Source organism: Podarcis tiliguerta (assembly GCF_965153285.1).
Source record: "Podarcis tiliguerta genome assembly, chromosome: 8".
Taxonomy (NCBI): Eukaryota; Metazoa; Chordata; class Lepidosauria; order Squamata; family Lacertidae; genus Podarcis; species Podarcis tiliguerta.
In genome coordinates, this window is record NC_139541.1 from 52,777,935 (window position 1) to 52,798,536 (window position 20,602).

At 47.1% G+C, this 20,602-nt stretch overlaps 1 protein-coding gene across 11 annotated transcripts in view; it reads right to left on the reverse strand.

Annotated features, from left to right (window-relative positions):
- ADGRG1 (adhesion G protein-coupled receptor G1) overlaps window positions 1–20,602 on the reverse strand; it is a 39,190-nt gene that overhangs the window by 17,297 nt on the left and 1,291 nt on the right. For 4 of the 11 annotated variants that reach the window (XR_014514313.1, XM_083452893.1, XM_083452888.1 and 1 more), the window contains exons 2-3: window positions 2,344–2,541; window positions 716–1,168 (exon numbers count right to left, since the gene is read on the reverse strand). Coding sequence is in view for 10 of the 11 variants with exons in the window: in XM_083452893.1 (XP_083309019.1) it covers window positions 716–1,168; window positions 2,344–2,383 (493 nt within the window). In the remaining variant the exon portion in view is untranslated. Of the gene's footprint in view, window positions 1–715; window positions 1,169–2,343; window positions 2,542–10,090; window positions 10,315–12,268; window positions 12,288–19,870; window positions 20,601–20,602 lie in introns of those variants that run through there. The other 7 variants (XM_083452892.1, XM_083452895.1, XM_083452889.1 and 4 more) reach the window with 4 other exon arrangements.

Here is a 20,602-nt window from a genome sequence, read left to right on the forward strand (position 1 = left end):
CAGATTGCTTATTGGTGGGTTCCTCTAGATGGCTGGTTTATTCAGCATTCACCCCAATTTGATTATACAAAGCTTATGTGACAGTGAGACTATATCTGGTCTTCACTGAGCATTCTCCCTCCCATCAGATGTCAAAGAGATAAACAACTACCTGACCTTCAGAAAACATCTTAAGGCAGCCTTGTTCAGGGAAGTTTTTAATGTATGACATATTAGTGTATTTTTGGTCTTTGTGGAAACCCAGCTAGATGGGCAGGGTACAAATAATAAATTATTATTATTACTATTATTATTATTTGTTCATGATGCAGTTATACGACAGTGAGCATTCATCCTGAATTCATCCCAATTTGCTTGTAAGGCTGTTTAGAAGTTTCCCAGTTAATCACCCCTTCATTCCTCACTTTTCAATGAATTACTTTCCAAACAACAAAAAAATTGTTGTTGTTGTTGTTTTTTAAAGTGGCTTGTTACACTAGGGATAATCCACTTTAACTGTGCAAACCCAAAGTTCCAATACTTGGAATCCCTCCCAGAAAATATTGACAGACTGGAGACACCAAGAAATTTCGGCTGCACACCAGCTTGTGGCCCACTGTGCTCTGGGCTGCAAGGTTGGTTTTCTGGGTAGGGGGTGCTGCCATGCAAGAATGGACCTGGGACTGCTGGACCTTTGCGTTCCACAATTACATCTTCTAAAAAGAAGCAAGCTTACCTGTGAAGTAGAAATGATATGCAGACATGTCCGGAAGGGATGTGTTGTGGACACCCCTATTAAAGGCATAGGAGACCCTATAAAGCACATTTGGGCCATACTGAGAAGAATTTTCAGTTGTAATGGGACAGTACAAGGTATATGCCTGGCTAGTCAGGCTGAAATTTGTTTGGGACTTCCCATAGGTGATCTTCAAAAGACTGCCATGCCGAAACCAGTGCAAACAGATGCGATAAGGCCCCAATTGTTGTGGCAGAGGACACTCCTTGGATCCTGTAAAACGTCCACACTGAATTTCTGGAGTGAAAGGTGCCCTTAGGATCAGTTTCTCTGCACTGTTTACAATGCTGATGCCGTCACTTTGGATTTCATAGCTGATATTGCTTTTCTTTGTTTGATTCCTGGTTGCACAAAACTGGAAGTCTCCTTCATCGCCACTGATCCCACAAATACCTGCATCACAGACACCCCCAAAACAAGACATTGTATCAGGACATGAGAAAAACACCCAGAAGTATTTGCACTGACTGTATTATTAAAACAGAAGTCCTAGGTTATATAGGAATGTGGAAGGGATTAGGGCTGGACAATATATCCATATATCATCCCAAACCAGTTTGAAGTCCGTATCATGATATCGGTTTCATAATTTTTGACCTGGTAGCTTATCATGAATCATGATGTGTGTGTATGCTATGCAAAAATTACAATGTGGGAAAGACTGTGAGGCCAGTCAATGTGTCTACATCCTTATTCCAGACATCATGATATATCAGTATATTGTGATGTTTAGCCAGTGACATATGACGATGCTGAAAGCCAGATATTGACCAGCCCTACAAGGGATTCTTAGGGCTCATCCACACTTAGCTTCTCCCCAGCACTTTCTAGGTATAGGTCCATGATTTAAAGCACCATGTCCAAGTGTTTTGTTGTTGCTCCACAAAAGCCATTCTTTGATGCTGAATTGGAACAAATGGCAATTCGGGTTTTCTGTGGAATGCTGTTTGCTCAGATTCATCAGTAAAGAGTGGGTTTTTATGGGGAAAGCGCCAGGGGTGGGGTGGGGGTGGGGACACTTGGACATGGCATTTTAAAACACAGACCTGTGCCTAGAAACACAGCACAAAAGGAAGTCTGGATGAGCCCTCAGTTACACAGTTACATCAACCAGCAGCGCTCTGGAGAGGACTTTCTGCATTAGCAATACAGGACACTTCTGGATGACCTATTTATCAAGCCTTCATCCTGATATCTTTGCACCAAGTTTGTGGGGAGGTTAGAAAATGTCAGATATTTTTTTCAGCATTCCTTCTGATTTTTTATTAAAGCAGAGGTTGTATGATGTTGCATTAAGCACTTTCCAGTGCATTTCCTGATCATAAAAAAACCACACCTGATTTGGTGGAGGGAGCAAGTTCGTTGTACCAGAGTCCCATATCGATTTTTAACTGACACAACATGAATTGAACCCCCCCACCTCCAAAATAGCAGCATTGGCAGAAGCCTCAGAATCCCAGGAGGAACCCTGACACAAGGTGGTAAATGCAGGGAACCATTTTACTGTGAAGACAGGGGGGTGCAGCCTGATTGTTCCATGAATAGTGGTAACAAGACATATACATTACCTTGGGACTGGAAGAGGAGAGGCAACAAGAAGAACAGCATTCTGAGTGATTCTGAAGACCTTATTTCACAGTCACGGTCTTACAAAAACAGAGGGCTCCCCTCAAGCTTCTCCATGCGACCCCATGAGCACTCTTGTCTTCCTCAGCCCAGTTGGAAGTGCCAGCAATGGTGGAAGTTAAAAACTCATTGCCCCGAGTCTGCAAAGGGAAGGGGACATTGTAAAGAGTTCTGGGTTCTGGAATTACCCACACCATTTTAAAATGATGCTCTTGGTAGCTTCATTGGCACAACCTGCAGTTAAGTGCTTTCAATCCCCACCGACATTGGGTTCTTAACCTTTCCATGGAAGCAGAGGTGTGTGACACTATAATATAGATGCGTGTTTAATGCATGCAGAGGGTCAATTTTATGAACTGACCCTGAAATCCTAAACATGTCACCAAAGAAATGGGATCCACTGAGTTCCACAGGGCTTTTCCTCAGGTACACCAACTTTCCTCTCACTGAACTTCAACACAACTTTGCTTCTGAGGAGGCATATAAAGACTTACGCTGTCAGTATAGTTTAGCCTTCCCCAACCCAGTTCCCTCCAGATGTTTTGGACTACAACTCCCATCAGCCTCAGCTAGCACAGCTGTGCTGGGTGGGGGTTACTGGGAGCTGTAGTTCTGGAAATATGGTTGGAAATTCTGGCACAATCCCATACTGCTCCCAGGGGCTCCCTTCAGTTCTTAGGGCTGGAGGCTCCTCAACTCTGCTCCATCAGGGCAGTCCTTCTCATGCTGAGAACCTCAGGTTGAGGGATGCATCCAAGAGGTGAGTTTTTCCCTTCCAAAACCGCACTTCAGCTTCTTTCATAACACGTCAACCATGCCCAGTCTTGGAATAACTTGGAACCAGGAGTCCATGTTTCAACTCACCACCCACTGTCAAAGCGCATCCTTCCATTAGCACCACCAGACACCAGCAGTAAGTTTACGGAAGCTGTAGGCAGCTTTTACAAATAAATAGAAATCTGTCTGGTTCCAGTCTGAGTCAACCCTACAGACTGTGCATGGAATGACAACATCAGTGCAATGGGAATGAGATTCGTACGCTGTTCCTTGGGGCTGCCTCCCCCTCCCATTCTGGCCCCACAATCTCCGCCCCGACTCTGTTTGAATTGCAGACAGGTGTGATCAAAGACTGTACAGCTTCCTGGGCTGCAAATATACAGCAGTGGTTAACATGCTGAGAGTTAAGGTGGATAGATCTGTCAAACCAGCTTTCGTGCAGTTGCTTATGTTTCCAACCTCAAATTCAGCTCTCTACATTTCTGCAGCAGTTTGTGCTTTTTAAAGCCCTAAACAGCCTGAGCCCAGTATACCTGAAGAAGTGCCTCCACACCCATCGTTCAGCCCGGACACTGAGGTCCAGCGCCGAGGGCCTTCTGCGAAAAGTGAGGTTACAGGAAACCAGGCAGAGGGCCTTCTCGGTAGTGGCACCCGCCCTGTGGAACGCCCTCCCAACAGATGTCAATGAAATAAACAACTACCTGACTTTTAGAAAACATCTGAAGGCAGCCCTGTTTAGGGAAGTTTTTAGTGTTTGATGTATTTATCGTGTTTTTAATATTCTATTGGGAGCTGCCCAGAGTGGGCAGGGAATAAATATGTTGTTGTTGCTGTTGTTATAAAAAGTAAGTCTTCACAAAAGTTTGTCAGCCTCTTACAGCACATTTCTCCTAAAATTGATTTTTATATACAGTTTTGCCTAATATAATGCATCAATACATGCATTCTCGTACACACTTTTGGCTGGAGGCCTGCGCCACAAAATTCAAAGAAGTGCAAATATGAAACATTGCAGTGTTTTGGTTTCTGAATTGTTTCAGGAAGTGCAAATTAGGTAGATTCACATTAAAATGCAAATCCAAACCAAATCCACCCCCATCTGAGATTAAGATTCAGCTCCTTGCTGGCAAGCTTCCAGTTTCCTGTGGAAATCAACCAAAGGGGATGTGCAGGTCTGGGAAATGTTATGTAACCAACGGTTGAGCCATCCCAAGGTTTACAGATTATGTCACAGAAGATAACTAAAGCAAAAATGTGTACCCAGTTTGATGGGAAACGTGATGTTTCAATTTGACACTCGGGGAAAACACACATTCCCTGATATAAACTAACAACTGCATTCAGTAGTACTAGACTTGGTCAATACTAGACTTCCAGCACAGGTTTGGAACAGTGCGGACAAATGTTTGCATGAGGTGTGTGATGTCCTCTGTTCTCTAACCTTCCCTTTCACCCAGTCTTTGCCCCCCCCCCCCCCCCCGGTGCTAGCATGGGAATTTAAATTGGTGCAGGAGTTTGGATCCACTCAATTCTTTCTATTTATTCACCATATATCTCAGATGTGTGATCATCTCACACTGCGTCTGTGCATCATGTGCAAATATGCTCACTAAGGAGTTGATGAAACCATTCCATAAGGATTATTCTACATGTAATTGTCAACAACTGGGAGAAGAGCTTTCAGAATTTCTTGTTAGATATTCAGAAGAAGGATGCTTTAGAGATGAAGATGAAGCCACAAGAATCCCTCTCTGCAATATCTGTGAGTGCTGGACTGCAACAGCTTTGGTTTCTTGAGATCCCTGGTAGGGAATCATAGAATTGTGGAGTTGAAAGGTCCCACAAGGGCCATTAAGTTGAACCCCCTGCACATCATAAAGTAATCTGGCTGGATTGCATTTCTCATTCATTAAGGCCAAGATAACTTCGTCAGAATAATTAACTCTTTGCAATACTGACTTGATGAGAAACAGGGGCATTGTTCAATACAGCTACATTCAAAATGGTGTTTGTGTGCAAAACTAAAAGCAGATCATACATAACATTGTTTCACAAGGTGATAGAGCCTGTATAGAAATTGGCTAGATGTTAGTAATGAATGCAGCCTCTTGCTTGCTTTCCCTACTCCAATATCAGAATGAAACTTCACATTTTTCATAAATTTCAGAAGACATTCTCACTTTGATTGGCACATAAAAATAGAGTATTTGTGGGTGTGGGAAATTTTCTTGCTGCTGCAATGTTGGCAGCAGGAATTTCCCAAGCCTCTGTTGCCATCAATGAATGCAAATCATCTGATATGAAAGCATGTCAGCGAAACTTTAGACATTAGTGACTCAGAATGCACCATCACTTTTTTGCTAAGCAAAAGTTGGTCTTTTAACTGTTCACTCATGCAACATTGTATATCTTCTAATCATCCTGGAGCACTGTTCCCACCCAGATGTAGTTCATTTGCTGGACCAGTGGAGGTGCAATGCTGGCACCTTGCCAAGCGCATCAGCAAACTGGGAGTCAGTTGTGGAGATGTGCGCTCCCTCCCTCCCGCATCCTGTCCCTGAAGTGAACCCTGCTCCCTTTGCAAGATTAATCTCATGTCACACGTGCACCAATGGAAACCATGGTTAACGCAAACCCATATCACTTGCCAGCTTCTTGGTTGGCTCTTCACTTTCTCTGATCAAGACCAAAATAGATGTTTCCTCAAGTTGCTAGTTATTAGGTGTGCATGTCGCTTTCTAAAAAGTCAACAGCACTTTCCTCTCTACCTAAGACATTAAGAACCCAACAACCCCAAGTACAGCCAAACCTCAGCTCCTGAACACCTCCGTTTTGGAACATTTCGGCTCCCGAACACTGATAGCCCGGAAGTACAGTAAATGCTCCGGTTTTTGAACATTTTTTGGAAACCGAACATAGGATGCAGCTTCTGCTTGAGTGCAGGAAGCTGCTGCAACCAATCAGAAGCCGCACCTCAGTTGTCAAACATTTTGGAAGCCGAATAGGCTTCCGGAACAGATTATGTTCAACAACCAAGGTTTGACTGTAGCGGGATTTCACAGTCTCTTCCCTGCCCCCCTCAGTACTGCATCCTGTCTATCCTGATGTCTGCTTAAGCATCAGTTTGTAAGCACAGGCCCCTCAATTCCTCACAGAGCCATAAATAGCAAACTTGTGTGGATCACCAGCTTGGACCCAACTGTCTGCTTCCCTTCTCCCCTCTTTTAGAGGTTTTTGGGTTCATCTTTGATTTTTATCCACTTATGCAACTGTGTTCTTCCACTGATAACCTCAGAGTCTGTTGACCTCCCTTTCTTGGACTCTTCCTCACTCAAAAATTCAGACTGTAGCACCTGAGTGGCAGAGACAATGCTATTTCAATCACTCTAGAAACACTGTGCCATAAGTAAGAAATAAAGATACTGAGCATACGTTGACAAAATTATATATGGAAAGATTAGTCAACAGGAACGACTTATTTTAACAAGTGGAGATCCATTCAAGTTCATAGGATTCCACAAACAGGAGGTAAGGCGCCCTCATTTCTTGCTGCTGTTTGGAAACCCCTCTCTTAACTGTCAGAACTCACATGCCCTCTCTTCATGCTGTTGTTTGGAAATCCTTCTTCTCACTTGCAAGCGCTGCCCTGTCAAAAAGGTGCCCACAACCGGGTTGCAGGCGATAACGCTTCAGTCACGAGGCTGGTTTCCCCATTTCCCCCACTTCTTTCCCACGGCTTTCTAGAGCACTGCTAAATCACATGGGCTCACTTGCCATTTGAATTTGGGGCACATGCTAAATGCCCCATGATGGATCACAAAACCCAAAGGCTGGAAGGAAGAAGGGTGCTGGGGAAGAACAGGAGTCCCTTCTCAGGGCTTTCCAGCAATGTAATGATCTCAAGAGACAGATTTCAACAAGTGAAAACCACATCAAAAAGAAGCTGGGGTTTCCCCATCAGAACTAAAGTGGGGGCAAACAAATGAGACTTTTGAAGGCCGCAAATAGGGTGGAAAAGGCTGTGCAGCTTTCACCCCTACTAAAAACTATTTTGGTTTAGGCAAGCTCACCTAGAGATATGTAAAGTTGGACACAGAATTTTGGCATGTACCCCTTGACAGCTACCTCGGGCCTTTTTTTGGTAAGTGACCTGAGATAGAAGCCAAGGGAGCACGGCTGAAGGCCAAAAAACAATGTTCTTCTGGACCAGGGATGGGAAACCTATGGTCCTCCTGGTGCTCCTGGACCACAACCCCCATCATCGCTAACCATTGGCCATGCCGGCTGGGGCAGGTGGGAGTTGGGAGCCCCAGAATGCTTGGAGAACCACAGGTTTCCCACCCCTGGTGTAGACAACATTGAGTCAGATGGACCAAAAGCCTGACTAAGCATAAATCAGATTTCTTACATTCAAGTGGGGCAACTATTCCTAGCTAGGACCAAAGAGAAGGTCTTCTTTCAGAGCTTCCTGAAGAGAGTGAGGTTTGAACTCTAGCATAGGAGCCAACCACCAGGGGCCATGGGGACTTTGGCCCCCGCAATAAAATATCTGAGGGGGCTCGGATCCCACAAAGTTGATGGGCATTCCCATTCAAATGGTGTGTGCCCTGGAACAAGTGATCTATTATGCAGGGCAGGGCATACCAGGGCCCCCGCAATATTTCATTCAAGTTGGCACCCCTGAACTCTAGTGAATCTCCATGGGAAGGAAGAGCTTCATGCAAGAAATGGCATCAGCAGCTTGAGTGCTTCTGCCAATGTAGCGGTGACTCTCTACAGGAGTCAGCATGCAGGACTATATTACTCAGCTTTCAGAAGAAGAAAGCCGTAGCTCTGTGGAACAAAGCACCCCTCTCTTGCAGACAGGCCAATGCTCTGTACAACTCTGGAGGAAGCAGCTTCTTCTGCTCCTATTTACACCCCAGCAAGGTAAAATCGGTGGCTGAGAGCAAGCCACATGACCACAACACCGGCAGTAGTGATGCCGGCCCTGAACCAAGTTCAGCAGAGATGAGGATCCTGAGGCCCTCCAGAAGGCCTACCAACTCCTGTCATCCCTGACCACTGGTCATGCAGGCTGCAAGGAGTCCAGCAACACCAGGAAGGCCACCGGTTGCCCATCCCACAATATGTTTCAGAAGTCGGGATAGTCCTCTCCAGAAGAACAACTGAGGGTCTACTTCAATGGAAGGTGGAATGTATGAGCAATGAGAGAAAATGGTTAAGAATCTGGGGAGACACCCAAAAGCTCAAGCCCCAGAAGAGCTGGAAAATAATATCTTGGGCTGTGCTTCCTATAGGAGTTCAGGTGGTGTGCGGAGTACCCAGTTTTACTTCTCCTTCAACGTGGTGAAAAAGAGAAGCAGGTTGGGGTGGATGACGCTCATTAGTGCAGGTAAGCGAAGTTCTGGCTAAGGCCTTGGACAAGCTTCTCTTCTCCCCCACCCTCTGCCTCTGCCTGTCTCCAACCAGCCTTGCATTAGCTCTGCTTGCACCTACCTAGCTGAGCTCATGGTGCAAAGACTCAGTGTTAATCCCTTCTGCATCCCTGGCCTTCCAAATAAGGCCCAAGCCAGCAACTCCTGTTGAAACTGGAGCAAACAGCTCCTCCTCACCCAGCAGAAAAGCATAAATTCGGAGACAGAAATGTCAAATGAAGAGAGAAAAGAGGTGGGTGGGGAGAAGAGGCAAGAGTTCGGCAGATAAGAGGACTTTTCTGCACAAACTAGTCCTTGCAGTTTAGTCGCCATAAAAGAGGACTTGAGTCGATCTCTGCAATCAGGGCACTGCCTGCCAGCCAAACCCAATTAGACTCTTTTCAAGTGTAATAATTTCATGCAGGGTCCATCATTCCTGTAGCAACTTTTTTCTTTCTTTTATACTTGCCCTGCTGAAGTATGCTTGCCTTCCCAAACTTGATGCCCTCCAGAGGTTGTGGACTACAACTCCCACAAGCCACAGCCAGCACTGATTGGATCCATTGTCCAACAGTATCTGAATGGCATCAAGTTGGGGAGGGCTGTGGGAGGCAATGTGTATCCATGATGGGTGCAAAAACCAAGCCAGGGTTTCAAGACAGCTGGTCCTGAGATGCAGCAGGAAACAAGGGGAGGAGCCAAGCAAGGCCATTCAAAGCACCAGCCTGAGCTGAGTGGGTGGTCTTCCTCGCGGCTCCCCTTCAGGTAGCCAAGTGTTCTGGGCCAACCATGCTCAGGAGGGAGTCTGTGGGCAAGGCACAATGGGGGAGAACCACAAGAAACAGCCCAAAGGGGCAGGGTGTGTGTGTGGAAGAGAACTCTGGCCTGAGATGGGCAGGGAGAGGAAGGCTCCATCCTTGTGAGTCACCAAGGCAGGGAAGGGGTTAACCTCCTGCATCAAAGGGACAAAGCCACAGAAAGAGAGTCAAAACATGGTCACTGCTCCTCATCTGTTCTGCATGTACAGTGGTACCTCGGGTTACATACGCTTCAGGTTACATACGCTTCAGGTTACAGACTCCGCTAACCCAGAAATAGTACCTCGGGTTAAGAACTTTGCTTCAGGATGAGAACAGAAATCGTGCTCCAGCGGCGCAGCGGCAGCAGCAGGAGTCCCATTAGCTAAAGTGGTGCTTCAGGTTAAGAACAGTTTCAGGTTAAGAGCAGACCTCCAGAACGAATCAAGTACATAACCAGAGATACCACTGTATATGAAAATCGTGTGTACCCAAGCTCTTGGAGCAGGCTCCTTCTGGCAGCCAGCAGATTTGCTCCAGTGCCACTCTCCTCTGGGGCCATACCACACAAGCTAGACCATTGCCAGCTGTCATAGGAGGACATCATATCTTGTGCCAGCCAGTTCGCTGTGGTTTCTAGCAGCTTTCCTGTTCTTAGAAACCAAACAGCATCCAGACCCATATGCGTCAAAATGCACCCTGGCAGCAGAAGCACAGATACACACTTGTGGCGGGAGCAGTCTTATCTCAGAAGGTCAGGCATGGCTTCCTCCTTGTCCATTTCTTTATTTTCTGCAGCCACACGTCCTGGAACGGACGCAGAACAAACAGCCTTATCTCCCTCCTAAGCAGGCTGTTCCAAGCAGGCCTTGGGGTATATTTAGAAGGCACATCAGCCAGCCCCTTACTGCAACGGGCTGTGCTAAAGAGAACAATAGGACATTATAAAAAGAAGTCTCTGCTTCGTCAGAGAGAGAACTGAGTGCTCCCCAGGGGGATTAGATAAGCAAGGGGAATGCCGCTGCAAATGGCACCCTGCCCCCCCCACCTTCCTGTCCCTATGAGCTGTCCTCCCATGATGTAACACTCTGGAAACAGCAGGTAAAGCCCCAGGAAGCCCCAGGGGCCGGCCAGGATGCCCATGAGGGTGGGAGGAGAAATCCGACCATGTTTGCATTTAAACTAGGAACCACCTAATTTGAACGGAAATGCAAATATCCTTGGAAAATCAAATGTCTACTAATATTGCAATGCAAGTGTTAGGGGAGATGTGCATGAAAACACACATTATCAGTGAAAATAGCATACAAAAATGCATTATATTAGGGAAAGACTGCTACAAATATGTGTTTAGTAGGATAAATTAGCACTAAAAGGGTGGTGAATTTTCATGATTTAAAAAACAAGCAAACTGCTGCAGAAATGTGGAGAACTGGGCTTAATATTAGGAAACAGAGAGAACCAAAATGGACAAGTTTGCCCATCCCTGGTCCCCCACTTATTCCTCCCCATAATTCTCTTTTGATTCGCTTCTAGGGTTTGGGGCTATAAGTGCTGCAATTTCCAGAGAAAATTGAACTGTCTGCTTGCATGGGGCATCAAACTATCAAATTGCTCTCTGTTATGTGATCCCAGGCAGAGTTACACGGAGGAGCTGGACGGGCACCAGGAAGGGGCAAATCTGTAGGATCAATGACATCCATTACAAGAGGATCAACCCAGCAATCCTCTGTTACAAAACCAGAGGGGATCAGCTTCCGCAGACATGCCAGTACCCAGGACCCTCAGGAATTTGGGGCAAATGCAGCTTCTCCTCATATCTTAGTGCTGAAGCATGACAAGCCTGTCCCTGTCAGACTCCCCTTGCTCTCCTTCACCTAACAGAGAGCAATTGGATAATTCAGTATTTTGATTTCTGGTATTTGTTTGAGATTGCTGGCTTTGTGGAATTTTTTTGGTACTATTTTGTGCCTTTATATTATATACTCCCTTGAGGTTGAACAGAAGAAGACAAATCCAACAAATGAAATAAAGCGAAGTGCCCATTGCTGACTCCTGAAGGAGGAGCTCATGAATGCAGCCTTCCTCACCCTGCTGCCTGCCAGATATTAGAATCATAGAATCATAGAATCATAGAGTTGGAAGAGACCACAAGGGCCATCGAGTCCAACCCCCTGCCAAGCAGGAAACACCATCAGAGCACTCCTGTCATATGGTTGTCAAGCCTCTGCTTAAAAACCTCCAAAGAAGGAGACTCCACCACACTCCTTGGCAGCAAATTCCACTGTCGAACAGCTCTTACTGTCAGGAAGTTCTTCCTAATGCAACAGAATATACAACCTAATGTTGTATATTCTGGACTGCAGCTCCCACCATCCCATTTCCAACTGCATTTTCTCCCTTACCCACCTTGAAACTCTCTTTATAAAAGAAAACGTATGTCAAGGAATCTCCCGCACACTCGTACCCAGCTTGAAGACAACTTAACTCCTCTCCTTACCCAAATAACTTTCAGTACTGACAAAATCCTGCTGTAAGAAGAACGAGGGCAGGGCAGCTTCCCTCCTAACGAAAAATTCAGAGGTTCAATTTAAATGGGAGATTCTGTGTTGAAAGATAAAAAGTGAGGCTGCCCACCATACTTTTGGCTCTCCATCGTTCTTCTGCTTTAGCTGCAGAGCGGTCACAAAAGCACACAGAACTAAGGGAATTTGGCATGAATGCTCTGCCTGTTCTTCCTAACTTCTCCAGCAGTTCTTCTGCTGTAAATGAAAGCCACGGGTCTCAGGACCCCACAGCACGCTTTGCAATCCATACCATATTCAGTGTGAAATTCCGCTTCTGAAGAAAAGGCGGGGGGGGGGGGGAGTCCCTACCTTCTGCCATTCACTTGATTTTCCGCCTGTTTCGGCCTTCACTCCTCCTTCAGGATAAACCGATTCGCACGCACAGTGTTATAATAGAAGACTGAACTTTTGAAGACACCTGTGTGCAGTTTGCACCAAGGAGTGGCCACAACTGGTTTGCCCACAAGGCAAGCAGGACTTGGGGCACCCTCCCTGCCAAATGTTGCTCATCTTGCTGGGTGACCACAGTCATAGGCTCTTGCCACATGGCAGCTGTTCTGAGGGGCAGCTGGGAAGCTGGCAACTGCATCCTGCATGGCCATTCCCTGTGGAAAAACCCACCTGGGGAATGCTCCAGGCACCCTTTTAGGAGAGAGGGCGAGAGATAAAGCCAAGGATTGGGAATCATTTCTCAGCCAGAGAGTCACACTCCCTTCTGGGCAACATTCTGAGGGCCACATGCCAGAGGCGGGTAGACCAATTATTTTTAATTCTACCCTTGTGTAGTAGTTAGTTTCTACACACACCTACACAGAGAGAGAGAGAGCTCTTCCTCTCTTCCTTCCAGGCCAAGCAAGAAGCAGCGTCAGAATTCAGGGACATATTCCAGCCAGGCAAAGACTAGGTGGGAGGCAGTGAAGTAGGGCTGGTGAGGTGTGTAGAATTCTGGGTGGAATTCTGACAGAGAGGCCTGGAAGGTGGCATTTGGACCTGAGGATCCCATACCCCTCAACTGGCCCATTTTAAACGAAACATCCTAGAAATTACAGAAGACACCCTGGCTTCCAGTTGGCTCCTGGGATGTCCCGTTTTGGCTCCCACAAGAGCATGGCCCTGAAAGACATGTGTTTTAGGGCGCCATGCTCTCGTGCAAGTCACATGACTTGCCCAAGAATGCAGCCCCAAAAGACGTGCATCCAGGTTTAGCTCCCGGGCATGTGGGAGGGCATGGGATCCCCCATCCCTGAGATTCGCAGAAAATTGAAACGGAACAGTAGGCCAGTGGTGGTGTAGTGGTTAGAGTGTTGGACTAGGACCTGGGAGACCTGGGTTTGAATCCCCACACGGTTTAGCAGGACTGTGTGGAGGAGAGGCTTCTTGCGACGCTCCCACCCTATGGCTGTTCGCAGCCTTGCTGCATCCCGACCTCCCCGCCCCCTCCTCTCGCTTCAAAGCACTCGCTGAAAACCTGGATCACAACCAAATATGTCACATTTTGCAGCCACAGCCTATTCTGTGCAAGAGTTGTGGGGCCTGCCTGTGCTAGTGTGTGCATGCAAGTGATAGCGGGGAGAATAAATTGGGGAGTTGGGGGGAGGCAGGGAGAGAGATGTGAGGAGACTACCTGAATGCAGACAAAACCCAAAGGGACACCTTTATGGCTGCAAAAGCACTCAAGGAAGGTGAAAAGCAAAGTCTGGCCTACAGGGAATCCCAAGGGCCAGACAGAGATTCCTGGAGGGCCACATTCAGCCCTGTGCTAAACAGATATGAGACTGTGCCTTCCTCTCGTGTCAAAGTTGCAGCTGTGTTTGTTTTTAGATCAAGTGGTTTTTCAATGTTTGGGTTCTAGATGGAGAGCTATTTTAGAAAACAACCACACAGCCTCCCCTATTCCCCAGCTGCCTCAACTAGCAGTCACTGCTCCCAGTCCCACTCCAAACCACGCTGCACGGGTGGCTGCCCAGCAGCTGCGAGGGGAGGAAGGCTGCATGTGCAGCTCTTGGGCTCCTGTCAACTTGCCCTCTCTGGCAGCCTTCGGAAGGGAAGCAGCAAGGAAGTGCTCAAGTGCCTCAGGCAGGATGCCCTCTTGGGAGACCAGATACAAAGGAAAAGTGGCTGTGGCGGCAGTGGGGGGGGGGCAGGAAAGGGAATCCCAGCAAGAACTGCTTCCCTCCCCTCAGACTGAACGCCCAGAGGAAAATCCCCTCTTCAGAGTAACTGCAAATGAAGAGGAGGCCTGTCACTGTGTTTCGCTCCTTAGCTCCTCTCTCTGCAAGCACCGCCCCCCTTTTCTCATGAAGATGAGAAAGGAAGAATGAAACTGCAGACAGGACAGACAGGAGGGCTCCAGTGCAGCTGGGAGAAAGGAACTTATTGGCGCAATCTCCAACTGAGCACTGCCCTTTTCTTCCTGCCAGGCACCAAGACAGAAGCGGGGTTACTTGCACAGCATGTAATCATAGAATTGTAGAGTTGGAAGGGACCCAAAGGGTCATCCAGTCCAACCCCCTGCAATGCAGGAATTCTAGGGTGCCAGCTCACTTCATGGAGGATAAGGCAACCAGTAGCTACTGGCTGCCATGGCAATGTTCTCCTTCCACTGTCGGAGGAAGCTTGCTTCTGAACGCCAGTAGCTGGGATTCACAAGCTGTTGCCCTCAGGTCCTGCTTACAGGCTTCCCCTTTGGAGTGTCTGGTTGTCCACACTGTAAGAACAGGATGCTGGACATCATGGGGTCCCTTATCCAACAGGGCCTTTCTGCTGCATCTGATTATATCGGATTACGGTTATTTATTTATTTGCCGCAGACAACTGACATAATTATAATATTCAGCCCACAATGAAGGCTCACAGCAAAGGGAAACACAATTCATTAGATACTAATAGGTGCTAATTCTTATTGAAATTATTTCTACCATTAACAGCAGACTTCTCCAAGCAGATACCTCCCCCATCATGGGAGTTGTAGTCCAAAACATCTGGAAGGTAACAGCTGGGGGAGGGCTGGTCCATGCTGAAAGAAGCTGCTTAGATCAGTAATACCACACAGTGGATACCGCACATCTCAGACATGGTACTGGCTCCCATCCCAGGCTGATCAAGCCGTGACCTAGTCTTTGCCAAACTTTTAAATAGCAGAGAGTACACTTCTGCTATTTAATTGTAGTTGCAGACAGGCTCCACTCAGACACCCCAAAAGTTCTAACTTTTAAAATATAATGGCTGTCTGCTTTCGAAGACAGCAGTTTATTTGCAACTCAAAAGAAGTATCTCCTTCAACTGGAGTAAGATCGGAACAGCAGTTCTCAGAGGTACAGGAGGCAGCCTCCTAGGACTAATTCTGTTGCCTCTTTGTGGCCGTTACTGAATGCTCCAAGTCATACTTGGCACCTGGTGAGTGCCAGTGGCGTAGTGTGGGGGGTGCCAGGGGTGCCGGCCGCACCGGGCGCAACATCTGGGGGTTAGGGTTAGGGGGCGCAAATCCACGGGTTAGGGGGCGCAAATCCACGGGTTAGGGGGCGCAAATTACTTGCCTTGCCCCGGGTGCTGACAACCCACGCTACGCCACTGGTGAGTGCTGAACGGGAGGAGGCAAAGCCAGACCAACAAACCATACAGGGGTGCAGTTGGCAGCCTCTTCTGGGAGTGGGAAATTTGGTTGGATATGATCTATTAATTAAATTTGGTTCTCACAATGCACTAGCAAATCTTGTCCAACACGCTGCTGGGAAATTATTATGCTAATCCTTTAATATTTTGGCAACCTTTTGCCTTGCCAATGAATCCTTATCCCAGGGCTGAGGTGAATGGACTCCTTGTTTGGGGTGACAAATTGCTCTGCTAGGAAACAAAGTGACACTTTCTGTTAGCGTCACAGAAAAACATCACAGTGTCACCAAGCCCAACACGTCACTCTCGTAAAAGCATCTAAGAGTCGGAAACAAAGTGCATTGAACCATCTTGCATTAGAAGGAAGCCAGATCTCAGCTGTGTGAAGAATGATCTTGCTAACACGCTGTCTGAAAATAGCAAAATGACAAAAAAAAGTAAAGCAGCTCTCGCCAAAAGCAGAGGCAATTACTACAAACAGAGGGTTAAAACCGCAGGGGAGAGACACAAGAACCAACTCCAGAACTGAAGTAGGAGACCAACTTCAATGTCCAATTTCTGGGAGCGAATGGGACTATTCTTCTTCCAAAGGAACACAGACCACATTTCTCATCCTATCTAAAGGCAATGAAAGGGGAGGCTGATGGACCCTGCTCCATTTCCCACTCCATGTCAGCCACTTCAGGGCACACTTGTGTGGGAGCTTCTCCTGAGCCAAGTGCAGTGCTGGACTTGTCAAACCAGAACTTCAGGAGACATTCCTGAGGAGCGGAACATAACATTGTGTGGGAGGATGAGGCTGACATCATGCCTTGTGTCACACAGACAATGTGGTTGGCACCCACTATGGTCAACGTCTGCTGCTTGGAAAAGGCAAAGGTCAGCCACTCAACCCACTGGTCACAGTGACGAAGGGAAACCCTGAAGTACAAGTCAGCAAGGAAACAGACTTGGGTTAAGGAAGATGGGGCAAAAAGTCCCTCTCCTCTTCTTGTCCACTCCTGTCCACCTCTTCCTCCACCCGCTGTGTTTGAAGATGCACATCAATGAAATATCTCTCAAGGGGCCAGACTGAGTTCATGGGCTGCCAGTTGCCAGCTGTATTTCCCAGTTGTTTTGGACTACAACTCCTAGAAGCCCCAGCCAGCATGACCCAGTGCCATCTAGAGGGCACAAAAGTTAGGGAAGGTACTGAAACTCCTCATGACAGGAACAGGAAAGGCCCAACATCAAACAGTCAGGTCTCCTGCTGGAGGATCTCATCCCTCTGCAACAAGAAGGAGCACTGGCCCATGTTTCATAAATTATAGCTTTCAGTGATGCAGTCAAGCTATGTTCCAGTTCTCAGTGAGATGGCCAACTCTAGGAATGCTCCTCCTCCCTCCCTCCCGCCTCCCTGCATCTACAGGAATAAGATGGCAGAGAGAAGGTGCCAATTTTCTACATGAAATGAATGCTTTTTGTACCGAGGTGCATGTCATCATATACCTGCACCCCACCTGCAGCCTGAAGTGGTACAATCCAGGCCCAGCTTGACCAACTCAGAAAGGCTAAAAGCTTCTCTCCTTCCTATAAAGCTTGGCAGTTGACTATCTTCTCTTACTATACAATAAAAAATGTAAGAGTGTCATCATGCTGCAGTTTGCTTGGCTACAGATAGGTGGCACTGTGAAATGCAGCATGATGACAACCTTCAAAGAGTTGCTGGGCCATTGTTGGAGGGCAGTGGGAGTCAGCCAAGGTGAGCCACAGAGGAAGAGTTGCAACATGCCGGGGCAGTTCCTCAGAAACCCACCCAGCTCACTGATACTCATTTTAGCCCTCTCCTATGCTCAGGATGGCTGCTGAGGTCTAAGGTCTAAGAGGAAGAAGGCTTCTATCTATCCTTCATGCCTTTCAAGTCGTTCCCTCCTGCACTCTGTTAATGCTCAGAGGCACCTGATTTGGTGGCTTTCTCACTTCTGCCTCAGGCAGATGCCTTGAAATCCATGGTGGTAGTGGCGGTAGTGGCTCAACCAGGTAGAAACCAGATTTTTTGGAGGGAGGGGGTGATGCAGGCAAGGAGTTCAGCTGCCCCTGCGTTCAACCAAGCTGTGCTTTGCAAGCCCCCACCCACCCCACCCCCTTCAAAAAGAATCAGCATTGACCAAATTCTGACTCAGAGGTCTGCTCTCATTACATCTAATCCAGTCCTTAGAATGCACCACACTTCGTGTGTGCGTACTTGTCTCTCTCACTAATGGTGGTGAAAGCTGACAGCCACAAAACAGTCTTTGTAAATGTTTGAAAACTCATAGATACTCAGGTGACCTAAATATTGTCAGCTTAAAATCACTGTTATGATCGAGCAGCAAGGGCCACTTCTCTATCTGCAGAACTTCTAGAGTTCATCTAGGACTCACAAGACACAAATGTCAACATTCACCACACTCTGGTCATTGAGCATAACCTGTATCTAAGGCTGTGTGCAAACACTTAAAGCACATTTACTTCCCCCCAAAGAATCCTGGGAAATGTAGTTTGCTATGGGTGCTAGGAAGTGTAGCTCTGTGAGAGGTGAACTACAGTTCCCGGGATTGTTTGTGGGAAGTAATGGGTTTTTAATGTATGGTGTGTACGCAGCCCTAAGTGTGTGGATGCAGTAGTCAAAGACTCTAACCAATACACTACACTGCACCAGCTAACCAGAACAGCATGGTCTCAGACTCTGGACTTGAGATGTGGCCCTCTTGCCAAGACAGCTGGTTGGAATTGGAGGTTTTTAAGCAGACGCTGGGTGGCCATCTGTCAGAGATTCCTTACCTATGATTCTAGCACTGCAGAGGGTTGGACTAGATGAAGTTTGGGATCCCTTCTACTCTGCAATTCTGATTTTGCAAATTACTGTACTATATATCTAAGGCTGCACGCACAACATACATTTAAAGCACATGATTTCCCCCAAAGAATATTGGGAGCTGCAGTTTGTAAAGGGCACTGGGAACTACAACTGTGTGAAGGGTAAACTACAGTTCCCAAGATGAAGGCTCCCTGCTGCCCTGAAGAGGCTTCGCACGGCGAAGCTAGAACAACAAGTGGGATCGTTGCGCAGTGATCCCTCTTGCTGTTCTGGCTTCTGGGATAGCTGCGCAGCCTGCATTCGCTCCATAAGACGCACACACATTTCCTCTTACTTTTTAGGAGGGAAAAAGTGTGTCTTATAGAGCGAAAAATACGGTACATATTTCGAATGTAAGAAGCAAACACAGCCCAGCACAGCAAATGTTACATGTTGGATAGTCCACCAGATGGGGGGGGGGGTGTCCTTTGGGAGGCATATACTGTAGCAATTCCTTCCAGTAGCGCCTCAGAGACCAACTAAGTTTGCTATCAGTATGAGCTTTTGTGTGCATGGTATCTGAAGAAGTGTGCATGCACACGAATGCTCATACCAATAACAAACTTAATTGGTCTCTAAGGTGCTACTGGAAGGATTTTTTTATTTTGTTTTGACTACGGCAGACCAACACGGCCACCTACCTGTAACTGTAGCAATTGGTTACCCAGGGTCTCTGATCTGGATTGAGGGTCTTCCTACCTCTCCCCCCCCCCCGCCGCACCCCCCCCCCATTTAGTCTCCCTTTATTACGCATATCATCAGTCACTTTCCCCAGTGCTAAAGTAAAACAGTCAAATATCTCTCTTTAGCTCACTTCCCGGCACCGTATGAACAATTGCCGGCGCTTTGGCGGAGAACGCCCGGACCTCAGCTGCACAATGCAGGTTATGAGCCCAGTGGGGATTGTATGCCGTGCTAGTGATTAAGAATTGAAAATTGGAGGGGGGGGGACTCACACACATGAATTTTGCATTAATCAACTGAGGAGAGCAAGTGTGTACATTGAGGGGGGTTCGTGGGGGGGGGGTCCTTTCGTCTCTCTGCTTCATGATGCCATGACTGGCTTCTCACACACCCAAACAAAGAGCAGTTCTGAGCTGAAATTGAAGCAACTACCTCCCTAGGACTGAATAATCCTATTTAGGTTCCCATCCCCATTTATTTTACTTATCTATTTAGAATTTCACCCTGCTCCACCTTGAGGGCTGTCTTAAGTTATTACTATTTGTTTGAATCCCGATTAATTTGCTGCTGCTGCTGTTGTTAAAAAGACCCAAAGCAGTTTACAAAGGATTAGAACGGTACAAAACAGGAGTTGCCGCAACTGTATAAAACAAAGAAAAGAAAGTCCCTAACATACCCACTAAAATATAAAAATAGACTACAGATTTCACAATGAAATTGGCCATGAGGCTACTTACAGTCTTTAGGCTGAGGCATGAATGAGTTCCTGTTCTGACCACCACATCACAAGGTGATTGGTCCTTCCCTAGTGTAGCTATGGAAACCAGTTTGCATTCGTTGTCTGGCTGGTGAATACTGATAAGGACATGGTCCACCCCAAGTATTTAAACATTTTCAAACGACATTTCTTTTTGAAGGGCAAGAAATGCACCATAATCCTATGCAGACTCCCAACATTGGGAAGAACTGTCTGGTGGTTAGAACTGTTTGACAGCGAAACAGACTCCCTGAAAAGGTGAACCCTCCTTCACTGGACATTTTCCAAGGTTGGTTGGCCATCTGTCAGGGCTTCTTGAGCTGTGATTCCTGTATTGCAGTGGGTTGTACTAGATGTCCTTTGGGTGTCCCCTGCCAACTCTATGTAATTCTATGAACTAAAGCATGCCTAGGACTTCAACGTTTAAAACACTCACACCTCTTCAACTTCCAAAGGAGGCTTTCAAAGCCCTACTTTGGCTGGATCCTGCCCACGACATTCCAAGATGCCTGCCACCCTTAATTGGAGGTAAACCAGAAATTAAAATCAACCCAAATCCCAGAGACTTTATGGTCGCAGTGGCGAGGCTGCCATCCTAATCCACGCTGACTTGGGGAACAAACCCGACGGAACAGGAACAGGATCAGGCTGCTCAAAGCATAGCGCAGCCTCCTAGAGAACAATCCCCCAGGTTTCGCGTGGCGAAAGGTGC